The following is a 14,647-nucleotide window of genomic DNA, read 5'->3' as shown; positions in this document are numbered from 1 at the left end:
TTTATTTCGTCAATACAAGTAAAATGTTTTTATATATCATTCAAATCGAACGTTCGGTTCTCTCAAAAACTGAATAACTGTGTTTTGGCACCTTTTGCTCCGTACCTTCGAAACGGCTGGACCTGTCTTTGTCAAAAACTAATCAGCACGTCTTGTTATCAATAGGAATCGACAAGTCGTTTTTTGAACCATTTAAATCGGTTGATCTGTGTTATCGAAATCGTCAAAGAAAAATTATATCCGCGCATACATACACACACACACACATACATCCATTTTTTTAAGATATACCAAAATGTTCAGAAACCTTTGAAACGTATGAAATGTTTAAAACGTTTGAAAGATATATAAACATTTTCATTTTCGATTTTTTGCGATCACTATAAATTACCCTACGAGAAGTTAAGAAAGTAAACTAAGTTAAAGAAAGCAGTTTTATAAGAGATAAATTAAATAAATTATTATTTCATTTCTGTTGATGAATATTTCTGACGAAATACCAGATCTAGATTATTAACAGCGTTATCTTTGTAAAAAATACACCCATGAAATTTATATTTTGCATTGGTTTAATAATGTAGCGGACTAAGCCCTGCTTTATCTTATGTTATCTCAGACTACGAAATCTATTATTATACAAAGATTCATCAAAATCGTCCAAAAAAATTAGGCCGATATTCACCAAAACTAATCAACGCGATTTCCAAACAATATATTTCACACAGTTTTTGAATATTTAAAAACGATTTAAGATTGTGGCCTAAAACGTGGTCGAAAAATTTCACACTTTTCTGCAAATATTAAAGAAAGGGTTTGACCGTCGTCGCGCAAAACTGAACAACGATAGTGCTTATCGAGATACATCAAATGGCTTTTAAATTTTGGTATTTTGGATCAGTCTAGCTCATCTAGTCGAGAAAACATCGACGAAAAGGTAAAAATTCAGCTCACATACACACACACACACATACTTTTTCAAATTTGATCTCATTCGATGACTTGAAACATCGAGGAAACATGAAATTAGCGAATCGGATTTTTTTCGAAAAATTCTTCTTTCGGAGATTAAAAAGAATTGGAACCAATTCGGCAAAATAAATATTAATTTATTAATTATTAATAATAAACCGCGGGTTGGTCATTGCGTATGCAAACTGCCGCGTGCCTCAGAGGAGACAGCCGAGTCTTACGTAGCTACACTTACGTTGTCTCCTCAGGGAGACATCCGAGTGGAAAGGGTTAGAATAGTCGCAAACTGAATAATTGCCACCCCGCATTTTTTTTACAATCGCCTAATAAAATATTTAGACTGATCTTTATTTGGAAATCTGGTATCAAATGATGCAGTTTTTAAAACTTCAAGCTTCACTTATATAGGCATAAGGTGCTGATAATTCCAGATATAGGTAAGCATTCTTCAATTAATTATTCTTTCCAATGTAAATAAGATTATAGACATATGTTATCATTCAAGCAGTTTGAACTAACAATATAAATAAAGTCTGCTATTTGCTCAATATCATTTTACAATAGTAATTGATTTCAACTGAATCTGATAAAAATCTTAATTTTAGTTTTCTTTACTGTTGAATGTAGCCACAATTAGTAAGAACAATAATATGTTTTAATATTTATTGTTTTTTTTATTTGAGATGAATTTGTGTCTGTTTGAGGTGAATACAGTGTGTGTATGTGTGTTTGTGTGTATGCGTGTGTGTGCGGATACAAAACACCGATCAACCGATTTGAATAATTCAAAAATCATTCGATTCGTATTGATAAGAAGACGTGCTGATTAGTTTTTGGCGAAGGCAGGTCCAACCGTTCCGAAGATACGGGGAAAAAAATGACAAAAACGGTAACTCTATTTTAAAGAGAACGGAGCGTTAAATTTTAATAATTCAAAAAACATTTTACTTGTATTGGCAAAATGAACAACTGAATTAATTTTTGGGAAGGCAGGTTCAGCGGTTATGGACTCTCAATAAAAATGTCATTTGGCGGTCAAAACTGTTTATTCGGCATATGTACATCAAACTATCAGATATTTTATAGAAATTTTAATAATTTGTACACATTTTGTGTAATTTTTTTTGAGTTCCGTACCAAGATTTTCAATTACGGTACGGAAAATTCTAGCAATTTGCCTTAAGGGACGATGCCATGCATCCCACACTTTTATTTGTTCCGTACCAAGATTTATACCGTAGACTGCAACGCGGCGCTTCGATATTTCATATCTAAAACAGCTACGCAGCTCAATTGCTTTGAAAACAAAAATCTAAATTTTCAAAAAATGTAAAATATAAATATCAATTTCAAAAGTGTCCAAGTTTTAGAAAAATTTCAAAATTCTCAAAAATATTATATTTTCAACGTTTTCAAAAAAATTTAAAGTTTCTAAGAATTTTAAATTATGGTCCGGAAAGTTCCAGTAATTTATCTTAGGGCACGATGCCAGGCACCACTAGTTAATTTTTCAATTTCGAAGCATTATATTTAAATAAACGGACTGATTTTTAAATGTCATTATCGGCTTCAGACTCAAGCAAGGACTAAATTTGCCGCGAGAGGCGCTAGTGTAGCTTTTAGAAAAACATACCTCCTTGACTTTTATCTATGCTTCAAGATAGTCTACGCATGATTAATGTTTATGTGAACAAACGTCAGTGCGTCTGTGTTTTTAATCAAATGCATATCAAAACTCGCTTGGATATAATTCCCTAATGAAAGATATTGTAATAAGAAAGTTATTACGAAAAATATACAAATGGTGTTGAAAAGGCCATTAAATTCTATATGGACAAAAAACTATACGCATAATTATTATAAAAATGTTTGACAGCGATGAGGAATGCGACGAGGGAAGTGGGCTTAACCTAACATTTTTCTTGTTTGGAAATGTTGATAAATTTGGGCGATTAGATGACGATTTCTTTGATACTGAACTTAAAAACAATTTATCTTTGCTTAATAGGTATGAATGTACCCATACCGTATTAGTTGTTGTTTAATTTTAATATTAAATTATACAGATTTTACAATTTTGGTTATTTGCATGAAGTTTTTCTTACATACTTTGTAGTTATGTATATTTTATTCATTATAATTTATTCATAAAACACATTATTAAATATCGCTTTTAATCTAATGTTTTAAATTTTACCTCTAAAATATTTCAAGTTACTAGTGATTGCTATCAAAAGTGAAAAATGTTTTTTTTGTCAACATTATTGCTGAGACTGTTTTTTTAACCCCTTCCCGTGCCTCGACGTGTCTGGCTTGTGATAAAAATATTGGCTCAAAAATAAATATGATTAGCCAGGCTTGTGAATAGAAGGTGGGACCAAACATAAACATAACGAGTCAGATTCGTCAAACTGAAAAGCCAGTTTTTATTATTACACCGTAATTTTAAATATATACCCATGCATGGAATTTAAAATAGATATACTATATCTGAGGTATTTAAGATTTATTAGCGTCTAATTCTTGGCCTAAGTTTCATAGAGCTAAATGGCACGGGAAGTGGTTAATAAACTATATTTTGATTTGAATCATATGAAAAAGATAATTTTTAATTATTCATAAGTTATTAAACATTATTTATTTCATTGTGTACATTGATCTACATACAAGATGTAAATAATTGAACATGGTGAACACATTTCTAATTTTCCTTCTTGCTATTTTCAAATTATATTATTTCTGTGATAATAAAATATTTGTTTATGTAATGTTTATAATTACATACATAGTATACCAAATACAACATTTATTTTATTTTTTTAACTGAAGAATTTTAGTATTAATTTTTACAATATTATTTCAGAGCACCAGAATTAAAACCAATAATTAAAGATATATTAGAAGACTACCCAAATGATTCACCTAGTGGTGATAATAATGATAACAGTTCTAATGTTTTTGAAACAAATAATGAAGCCACAGGTAAAAATGATTTTAAGCTTTTAAGATATATATGTATATATATTAGAGATGGGTAACTCACTCCGTCGATACATTTTTCGTATTTAGATACATAAAATGGCTTTTAAAGTTCTGAAATCTGTTCAGGCGTTTTTGAGAAAACGTCGATCAAAGGTCTAATTTTGACAAATGCCAAAAAAACGCTACAAAGGGTACCTTGGTATTTAAATAATTCTGATGCCATTTTATAGGTATTTTTGAGAAAATTTGAAATACCAAATTTCAAATCCGTAGCTCATCATTTGGCCGAGATATCAGTGAAAACATGTGAAAGTGGCCCCTTTTTTCAAACTCACTTTTTGTCGGAAATATGAGAGATATCGAAAAACTGTTAACGTCATTCTATTTGTACTGATCTTGTCTATGTTGTTCATAACAAATAATGTGAAAAAATTATTTGTTAGTGCGTGAAAAGGTGAAAATGATTTTTCATTTTCCATTATCTACCAGTGCGGCTTTTTTGACTACTTTTATATTAGCATCATTCGAAAGCCTGTACATTTTTCTTCTATTATTCAAAAATTCATTTAAATCAAAGTGGAACTTTTGGAGAAAAGTTGGAAAAACTTAAGCTAGTACGCGCGCTGCCGGTACAAGAACGCCCATATAATGTAGCTTTGCAAGAGCGACGAGCAAGCATAAGGCTCGGCGCGTCTCGACAAATTATATATATAAGTATGGAAATATTTATTAAAAACCAAAATTTATATCTTGTATATAAGTATATTCATTAGTCATAATAAAAAATCCAACGCGCTGAATAAAACAATAATTATTATTATTGATTATTTTCATTCGATGTATAAGTTCTGACTAATAGTGATCCGTTTTTGAGAAAACGTCGATTTACTGTAAAAAATGTGTTTACACACACATACTTTTACCAAATTTGGTTTCATTCAATTCAGAATGGCTTGAAATTTCGAGAAAACATAAAATTAGCGAATCGGATTCTTTGATGAGAACATAAACTTTTCCTTCGGGAAGTTAATAAGAAACTAACAAGTTTCAATAACGAAACTCTCCAAATATTCATTATCCACATATACGAGAATTCATTATCTACTATACAAGAATTTGTATTAAGCATAATTAACTTCCCGTAGGTTAAATTATAGTAATCGCAAAAAAATCGAAAATGAAAATTTGTATATATATCTTTACGTTTCAAAGGTTTCTGAATATTTTGGCGTACCTTAGAAAAGTGGGTGTATGTGTGTGTGTGTGTGTGTGTGTGTGTGTGTGTGTGTGTGCGTGCGTGCGTGCGTGCGTGCGGATACAAATTTTCGTCGACGATTTCGGGAGCACCGATAAACCGATTTGAATAATTCAAAAAACGTTCGATTCGTATCTATAGGGAGACGTGCTGATTAGTTTTTGGCGAAAGCAGGTTTAGCCGTTCCGTAGATACGGGGCAAAAAGTGCCAAAAACGGTAACTCAGTTTTTAAGAGAACGGAGCGTCCGATTTTAATAATTCAACAAACATTTTACTTGCATTGACAAGATGAACAACTGATTAAATTTTTGGGAAGGCAGGTCTAGCAGTTTCGGAGATCTAGTAATAAAAGTAAAAAAAATGCCATTTGGCGGTCAAAAATGATCATTAGACATATGCACATCAAATTATCAGATATTTTATGGAGATTTTAATAATGTGTATCAATTTTGGTTGCATTTCTATGGGTTCCGTAACGTCGTTTGTCCGATAGACGGCGACGCGGCGCTTACGCGCTTCGATATTTCGTCTTTATGCAGCTAAAGCAGTGCGATTGCTTTAAAAAATAGTTCAAAATTTCCAAAATATTTCAAAATAAAAAAAACATTTTTTTTGCCAAGTTTTTTTTCCAAAAATTCAATTTTTTTCAAAATTTAAAAATTCTCTGAAAAAAAGTTTAAAGAAAAAATTTAATATTTTTTCAAAAAAATAATTTCTGGTACGGAAAGTTCCAACAATTTGCCTTAAGGCACGATGCCATGCACCCCACTAGTTGTTCTTGGGGTTCCACTGTGGATGTATATATGTATGTACATATAATATATATACTACCCTTGCAATGAATAGTATATGCGGCAAAATGCCGAATAAGACCGCATACCGAATATTAGGCAACTACTTACATATATTAGAAAATAAAAGAATCATAATCAAAATGCATAAGAGGGAGATTAAAAATTAATTTCTCTGCATTTTTAGGAAGTAGGTTATTTGTTACCAGCTTCGGAGAAAAGGCATTATGAATACATACATATGAGTACATACTGGCACCGATAAATATTTTTGCCGCAATTTTGATCAAATATAACTGAATAGAACTGAAGTTCCCTAGCTTGTCAAACTTCATGGATTGTCATGATAAGATATATCACTAAATCTTAAGAAAAGAGATGGTAGATTGTTTATAGACAAATACCCATCAATTGTGTGTTTATCGATTGATTCCAATTAAAAATAACAAATATGTAACAATAACATATTGTTTGGAGAATATTCAGAAAGGCGTTTTCGATGTGTTAATTTATAATCTCAAAAGTCGGTAAAGTTTACTATATTATATACACAATCAAGAATTTATCTGTTATCATATGTTATCTAAAAATCAAGATCCATCGCAAGATCTTTATCGCATAAAACACAAATGAATGCCGCTAACCGCTGCGGCGCCTTCTATTTTAACTATTCGGTATTCGGCCGAATATCAAAAAAGGTGACGGATACCGAAGAGTATATTCAGTGCAAGCCTAATATATTATTAGATGTATATGTTTCTTGTATATGTTTAAAGTTGTCGAGTGCCAATTAATCAATATTCAATTACTACTTATTTTTTGCAGATATTGACTTTTCTAATAAGTCACCCACCGCCGAAGATTTTTTTGGCATACAAGAACTGGCAGAAGAATGTAGTGATACACTGGTAATTTTTGTTTGTTTGTAATTTCATTCAATTTTTTGTCATGTTATTGAATTTAATTAAACATTAAAATTTGATATCTATGTTAATATTAAAGTTATTACAAAATATCTTTGAAAACTCTGTGAACTCTTTAAGGGTTGTTTATTTTGTTTATTATTTTTATTGATACTAATGAGTTATATCTATAATAGATATTTAAAACTCTAATGAAACTGATGTTTTATTTTTCATAGAAGTAAACTTTATGTTTTGTAGTTGTTTAATTTGTATATTTTCATCACATTTTTTTGAAATTAGGTTCAAGTTAAAAAGAAATCCGATGATGAAATATGTATGTCCATTGAGGATAAGGAAGAAAATATATTGAATATATATTTGTTTGAAATTGTTAAATTTAACATGAGTTACAGGTTAAAAAGAAATCTGATGATGAGATGTCCATTGAGGATATAGAAGAGAATATATCAGAAAAGACATATATTAACAATATTAATTCAAATATTGGTATTATTTCCGGGCATGATAGAAATGATACTAATCAAGGAAATAGTGCATCAAATGCCAACGATAACATACTTATGCCTCCTCCTGGTCAAAAGAGTTCTGAAGGAAAAGACAATAGGTATTTTAATGATAAATTTATACAAACACACACACACATACGCATATATATATATATATATATATATATATATTAATTGTTTAATATGAAAAACAAAATTATGATTACAGACGTTTCGAGACTATGGTGTGTCTCATCTTCAGTGTAATTTCAAAAACAGTTACTTATATACTACACATTCTTTAATAACTTATTTAAATTTCATTTAATTTTTGATATACAAAAAACACCAACTATTCCTTGCAATGCTTGACACAGTACTAAAGAAACACATAACACTTACAGAAATATTCTAAACAAATTTGAAGTACTTAACTAGATGGAGACAGAATGGATATCATTATAATGTAAACAAAAGGAGTGCTATCGCATACAAAAAATTAAGTCCTGTTTTGGCGGATTTAGTATTACAAGATTTGGAAAATCATGTCTTAAATTCTTTACCTTCCAAACCTATGGTTTATTTCAGATATGTCGATGACACATTAATATTACTTAATAAAAAAGATATAGATAATGTTTTCAACAAATTCAATGAGTACAATTCTTTTTTACAATTCACTCAGGAACTTGAAAATGATTCGACGTTACATTTTCTTGACGCAAAACTCATTAATAGAGGTGGTGTATGTTATACAGACTGGTACAGAAAAGATAGTTGGTCCGGGAGATACATTAATTTTAATTCGCATGTTTCTCTCAATATAAAAATTTCTACCATTCTAAATCTTGTAGATCACGCTATTTTATTATCTGATCCTCTGTTTCATGATACAAACATAAAATTAGTTAAAACGATCCTACTTGGCAATAATTTTCCATATAAGTTAATTTGTCCAATTATTAAAAATAGAGTCGCAAAATTACTTGAACCTCTTGATAAGAAACCGGAAGAGCCTGGCAAAACAAGTGTTCCTGAAAAAACTTTTTTCATTAATTTTCCATATCTTGACAATAATTTTAACCAATTATCAAAAAGACTTTTCAAAAAACACAATATTCGTATTACTTTTTCTTCATTAAAACAATTAAAATTTTTATATTCCAAAATTAAAGATGAAACTCCATTAACAAAAAAGAAAGATATAGTTTATAAAGTAAATTGTTTGGATTGTAATTGCTCTTATATTGGCCAGACCTGCCAGAACTTAGCAACATGAATTACAATGTGAAAAAATAGATAACAAAAAATTTAAAAGTACACTTGTGGATCATACTAATATCAACAACCATAAGTTTGATTTTGACAATCCCCAAATTTTATTCCATGAGAAAGACTTATTTAAACGGAGCATGGCAGAATCAATGTTAATAGTTCGGACTAACAATAGCATAAATCTAAGAACCGACACAAATATTTTACATGACACTTATATAAACATCATTAATGATTTATAAAAATTTTTTTCATTTATCTTATTCTTTTCAATAAATTAATTTGTTTTTTCATTTTTATCGATTTTTTGTATGCGATAGCACTCCTTTTGTTTACATTATAATGATATCCATTCTGTCTCCATCTAGTTAAGTACTTCAAATTTGTTTAGAATATTTCTGTAAGTGTTATGTGTTTCTTTAGTACTGTGTCAAGCATTGCAAGGAATAGTTGGTGTTTTTTGTATATCAAAAATTAAATGAAATTTAAATAAGTTATTAAAGAATGTGTAGTATATAAGTAACTGTTTTTGAAATTACACTGAAGATGAGACACACCATAGTCTCGAAACGTCTGTAATCATAAAATAAAGTTGTGTTAAACAAATCTGAGTGCTGTTTTGTTCATATTAAACAATTAATATTCGTTCCACTCATATCATAAAATTCTAATATATATATATATATATATATATATATATATATATATATATATATATATATATAGTGAGGTTTTCTCAGATGGTGAAATATTATACTAAAGTTGTTCTTGGGCTGGGCGTTCATCCATTAATTGAAACTATTATATTGAAGTAAAATGTTTTATTGTCAAATGTTTTGGGTCCTGATTTGCTATCTTCAGTGCTCCATTAAAGGTTTTCATTAAAAGTTAAAAATACAAAAAAAATAGGAAGATATAAATAAAAATATGTGAATTAACTTAATAAATCGAAACAATATGGTAAAAAATTTGAATTCAAGACTAAAATATGTTGTTGTATATAAAGGTAAGACACATCTAAAATAATTGAAAATTATGCAATAACTCACCATACAAATAATTTGAAGAATGAACGTAAAACACGGAAAATATAATGCACCAATTACTATACAATTGTCAAAGTACGAATTTTAAAAACTTATTAAATTAAAATAAATATTAAATTAAAATAAAATAAATGAAAAGGTTTTTTAAAAAAAAGAACTCTTCTCTTCGAGACATGTTCTATGTTTGGAAAAAAATTCACTAGTTGAATTGTGTTTCTATGTAAAGATAAGGAAACTCGAAGAGCTGTTTCGTTATTGGTTGAAAGACTGAGATAGAAAAGTTTTAGTGGCGCTTTGGCCGGCGGTAAAATTACAAAGTAAGGATATGGAAAATATAGCTTTTGGATTTAAGCTGTAATCAGTAGGCAAACATTTTTTGTAATAAAATTTATTTTATTTTAATTTAATGATTTTTAAAATTCGTGCTTTGAAAAATGTATAGTAATTGGTGCATTATATTTTCCGTGTTTTTGGTTTTTTCTTCAAATTATTTGTATGGTGAGTTATTGCATATTTTTCAATTATTTCAGTTGTGTCTTACCTTTATATACAACATATTTTAGTCTAGTAATAAATTTTTTTGCCATATCATTTAGATTTATTAAGTTAATTCACATTTTTTATTTATATCTTTGTATTTTTATTATATTTTTAACTTTTAACTCTGTAATCCTTTAATGTAGCACTGGTCAAATCAGGATCCGAAACGTTTGACAATAAAACATTTTACTTCAATAAAATAGTTTCAATTAATGCATGAACGCCCAAGAACAACTTTATTATATATATATATATATATACATATATATATATATATATATTATATATATATATATATATATATATATATATATATATATATATATGATATGCAGTGGCGTCGGAAGCAAATTTTTGATGGGTGGGTTCGTTTTTTTTTTGATAGGTTCTTTTTTTTTAGACTTGTTAGGTCATATCACTTTTTGAGATTGATGGGCGGGCTCAAGCCCACACGTTTCCGACACCACTGTATATATATATATATATATATATATATATATATATATATATAACAGTGGTGTCGGTAACTCGAAGAACGAATCACAAATGTTTATATGTTTATCTATAAATAAGCGAAAACATAAACTGCTCCTTCGGAATGTTAAAAAACACACTAACAAACAACAGCAAGCTATTAGTAATTAGTAAACGTATAGACAACGTATTTATATTTCAATATACAATCGCATAAATACGAGCACTATAAATAAGTATTTACAATTTAGCTTTTTTCGCGGATTGTCATTTGGAAACATATCTCAATAAGTTTAATTTCAAAGTTAAACGTATCTTTGTTCTTAAGCCGGCTGCAGACGATACTGTATAATTGCGCAACCAGTGATTTGCGCATAGCAAACATGTCAACTGAAAAATGTGAAGACGGAACCTAAAAATATATCTTTTTTATTAATTTATGTATTCACAGCATCGGAAGATAATTAAAAAAGTTCAGATGGCTAATTTAAATACTTAAATGTTAATAACTTCATAAATTTGAATTATGTATTTGCTACAAAGTAAAACACAAACGAAACATGTGCTGCCCCGCGTCAACAGAATGAATTTGCCGACTTGAATGATTGTACATCTCACACACGCTATAGAATACTTGTGCAAGTCATTGTTTGCGCAAATAGAGTTACGTTGTGGCCGGATTTAGGGGAAGATGGATCGGAAATTAGTTAGGTATTAAATTTAAAAAGTATGTTTTATTTCTTGCAAAATAAAAACAAAACGAATATTCTTGAAAAAAAAACAAAATTCTAAGTCAGTCATATCTAGTTAGCCATCTGCGTTTTCATTGCCTTCAGTTCCTTCTACCTATTTGTGACAAATGCGTCTAATGTTGTTTGCCTTTTACTTTCCGTTGTTTTCTTAAATGTTCCTCATAAACGGATAAAGCATCTCTTACTTTCCAGCTCTTGTCAAAATTCGAATAATTTGCAAAGAACTGATCTATTATTTCAGTTATGATAGACAAACTTCTTTTTCCAAACGCCATTGAAAGTTTTTTTGTTTTCAACATTTTTGTTAATTTCTTTGAGTTCATCATTAGAAAGACTGCGTGCGCAGCTTCTTGATTTAATTCCTCAACATATTACACCTACATAATAATTTATTTTCATATATTTAGTTTGGCTGATGATGATACCATGAACAATTCTGACAGCAAGAAAAAATTAGAAACACCACTTGCTGCTATGCTACCTTCGAAATATGCAGGTGTTGATGTAACGGAACTGTTCCCAGATTTTAGGTCTGATAAAGTAAGTATTTAGTAGTATAGAAAGTATTCATAGATACTGCTATAACGAAATCATATTTTGTTCTAATTTTGCTTATCATTCTAGGTTTTACGCTTCTCCAGATTATTTGGCTTAGGAAAACCAAGCAGTTTGCCTCATATTTGGCGCAATGTACGAAGGAAACGTAAAAAACGAAAGTATAGAATAACTGATGACTATATCATTAAATGAAGGAATTCAAAACGAACACAAGTGGAAATTGTCATTTGCGCCGCCACCGACTGACCCAGAATTACTAGCCAGCGATGATGAGGTAAATAATTTTTTCTTTCGATATCTTATTTAAATTGTTTCTTGAGTTTTAATTATTTTCAGGATCATCTCTTGAAAGAGGTATCTGATGAAGCAACTATAAACAATGATGAGCAAGGTGATCAGAATGATTTAGGACCAAAAGCTGCTGACTGGCGCTTTGGCCCTGCTCAGTTGTGGTATGATATGTTAGAAGTTCCGGAATCAGGAGAAGGCTTTGACTATGGATTCAAGCTCAAAGAAAAAGAGCAACCCCAAACTGTAAATATTTGAAATCGCATTTATATATTCATAATTATTAGTGATGTGCCAAGTCGAATCAAGTGATTCGAATCATTCGAATCAAGCCTTTAACGACTTGATTTGAATCAGATTTTACTTGATTCGAATCAACTCGTATCAAGCCGCGAAATATTTACTGTGATAAAATATGTATTAACACAAATTTTTCATAAATATAAAATTTTTCATAATATAAATATAAAAAAAATGTTTTAATTAATTCAATATTATAATAATAAAAAATAAATATCATAAATATAAAAAATAAATAATGAATTAAATCATGCGAGCCACCCGACTTTAATATGCTTAAATGTATCAGCCGACTCCAATCGTCTTTATATGACTTTAACCGCATTCATCGACTAACTATATCATCCGACTTCATATGACTCAAACCGAATCAAGCGGCGATATGAGTTGTTTCGACTTCAATTCGGATTCGAATCATTCCGACTTCAAGCCGTTCGAGCGATATGAGTTCAAGCGATATGAGTTAACCGTATGGGCGATATCAAGCGACTTTGAAACAAATACAATGCGTCGTCGTTCTTGCGTGTTTATTTTTTACGGAGCGCTGAGAGCGATTTTGTTCGTGAAATATCAATACCCAATTTTGATAATAATTAAGTGTTTTAGATTTTAAATGTTATCAGAATAAACCACTCGAAATTATGAAACGAGTTTCGGGAATCTTTCAATATAATTCTCTTTTGAAACAAGTACTAAACACCAGAAAGTCAGTAAATAATATGTTAACTTCTGATTATGTAAGTAATGGCAAATTCACATTAATGAAATTAAGTTTCAGCTCTCAGTTTAGATGCGATCCTTTACTGATTACATCGTAAAATAAACAATCGACCCATGATTCCAAATATTATTTTATATGCTTTAGTGATGCACAATTGTTTGGTAATCTATTATTGTAAATTAATTTGAAGATATGTTTCAGCCGTCCTCAAAATATATCATTTTTAATAATTTTCAGAATATATAAATATATATTATAATTTTAGAATATAATATATATAAATTTGATAGTAATTTATGTTTACAATTTCTACTTTGTCGGTTACATTGGTTAAACTGACAATTTTGATTATAAATTTGGATTACTTTTACTAAATTAATACATCCATGACTTTTTTTTGGTCAATATATATACTTGATTCGAGTTGATTCGAATCAGGTTTTTTTCTGATTCGAATCATTCGAATCGGGAATTTTTCGAGTCGGCACATCACTAATAATTATATAATATTTAAGTAATCAACAAGTCATACCCAGTTAAAAGAAACTATTGAATCTTAATCTTTATAAACTTTTTGAAACACCAACGTAATAAAAAACCTCTTTATTTTTAAATGTAACTGATAGTTTTGCATTATATGTTCTACTTCCTTTTGAGTAAACTAGAGTTAAAGTATTATTCACTTTTAATTAAATAATATTGAATGAGAATAGTTAGTCATTATTTTTCTTTCAGGACGTTAATGAAGATAATGCTGATTCAACTATACCCGATGATGCATTTTTGATGGTGTCACAATTACGATGGGAGGATGATGTAGTATGGGATGGAAATGATATTAAGCACAAGGTAAAAAAATAATATATAAACGTTTTCATTTTGAAGACTATCTATTAAATTCTTTCATAAATTTTTATAATCTGTTTCAATCTTTTTTTCTATGTTTTGTGTTTTCTTGTATTTAATTACATTTACAAAATTATATAGTTATTACATATAGTATCTAATATTTATCAAAAACCACTTAAAATAGGTCTTACAAAAAGTTGAACTCCAAATCTAATGCTGCAGGATGGTTGCCGAGTAGTTGCAGTAGAACAGCTGGTGCTTTCAGTCAGCCTGGAGCAGCTAAAGGAATTCAGAATGTACAAAGGCCAGGAATTCTTGCCAATGCTTCTGTCAAGCAAAATAAGACGCCAATGTTAAATTAATAATATTTACATCATGGAATTCTGTAAGGTTATGACTATTCCATAAATATAATAAATATTATATATTATATTT

The 14,647-nt window shown here is 29.4% G+C and overlaps 2 protein-coding genes across 2 annotated transcripts; both read left to right on the top strand.

Annotated features, from left to right (window-relative positions):
- The first annotated feature begins 2,683 nt into the window (after window positions 1-2,683).
- LOC113374183 (transcription initiation factor TFIID subunit 1-like) lies at window positions 2,684-12,246 on the top strand. Its single transcript, XM_026614371.1, has 6 exons — window positions 2,684-2,977; window positions 3,833-3,951; window positions 6,824-6,906; window positions 7,317-7,528; window positions 11,904-12,036; window positions 12,121-12,246. The coding sequence occupies exons 1-6, from the start codon at window positions 2,835-2,837 to the stop codon at window positions 12,244-12,246; spliced, it is 816 nt and encodes a 271-aa protein (XP_026470156.1). The 5' UTR covers window positions 2,684-2,834.
- A 6-nt stretch (window positions 12,247-12,252) lies between these two features.
- On the top strand, window positions 12,253-14,569 carry LOC113374182 (transcription initiation factor TFIID subunit 1-like). Its single transcript, XM_026614370.1, has 4 exons — window positions 12,253-12,328; window positions 12,391-12,588; window positions 14,099-14,212; window positions 14,435-14,569. The coding sequence occupies exons 2-4, from the start codon at window positions 12,514-12,516 to the stop codon at window positions 14,567-14,569; spliced, it is 324 nt and encodes a 107-aa protein (XP_026470155.1). The 5' UTR covers window positions 12,253-12,328; window positions 12,391-12,513.
- Window positions 14,570-14,647: the final 78 nt, after the last annotated feature.

The sequence above is a fragment of the Ctenocephalides felis genome, unplaced genomic scaffold, assembly GCF_003426905.1.
Source record: "Ctenocephalides felis isolate EL2017-DRISC unplaced genomic scaffold, ASM342690v1 CF-g0.4_SCAFFOLD_01615, whole genome shotgun sequence".
In the NCBI taxonomy this organism is placed as follows: Eukaryota; Metazoa; Arthropoda; class Insecta; order Siphonaptera; family Pulicidae; genus Ctenocephalides; species Ctenocephalides felis.
The sequence above is the reverse complement of the archived record's forward strand: the minus strand, read 5'-3'. Positions and strand labels throughout refer to the sequence as shown.

Excerpts from the sequence above, each read along its gene's own strand:
- LOC113374182 (XM_026614370.1), top strand. The coding sequence starts at position 12,514 with ATGTTAGAAGTTCCGGAATCAGGAGAAGGCTTTGACTATGGATTCAAG. Across the intron at positions 12,589-14,098 it reads AAAAAGAGCAACCCCAAACT|GACGTTAATGAAGATAATGC; the intron begins GTAAATATTTGA and ends TTTTTCTTTCAG. Across the intron at positions 14,213-14,434 it reads GAAATGATATTAAGCACAAG|GATGGTTGCCGAGTAGTTGC; the intron begins GTAAAAAAATAA and ends CTAATGCTGCAG.
- LOC113374183 (XM_026614371.1), top strand. The coding sequence starts at position 2,835 with ATGTTTGACAGCGATGAGGAATGCGACGAGGGAAGTGGGCTTAACCTA. Across the intron at positions 3,952-6,823 it reads AACAAATAATGAAGCCACAG|ATATTGACTTTTCTAATAAG; the intron begins GTAAAAATGATT and ends TATTTTTTGCAG. Across the intron at positions 6,907-7,316 it reads AAGAATGTAGTGATACACTG|GTTAAAAAGAAATCTGATGA; the intron begins GTAATTTTTGTT and ends CATGAGTTACAG.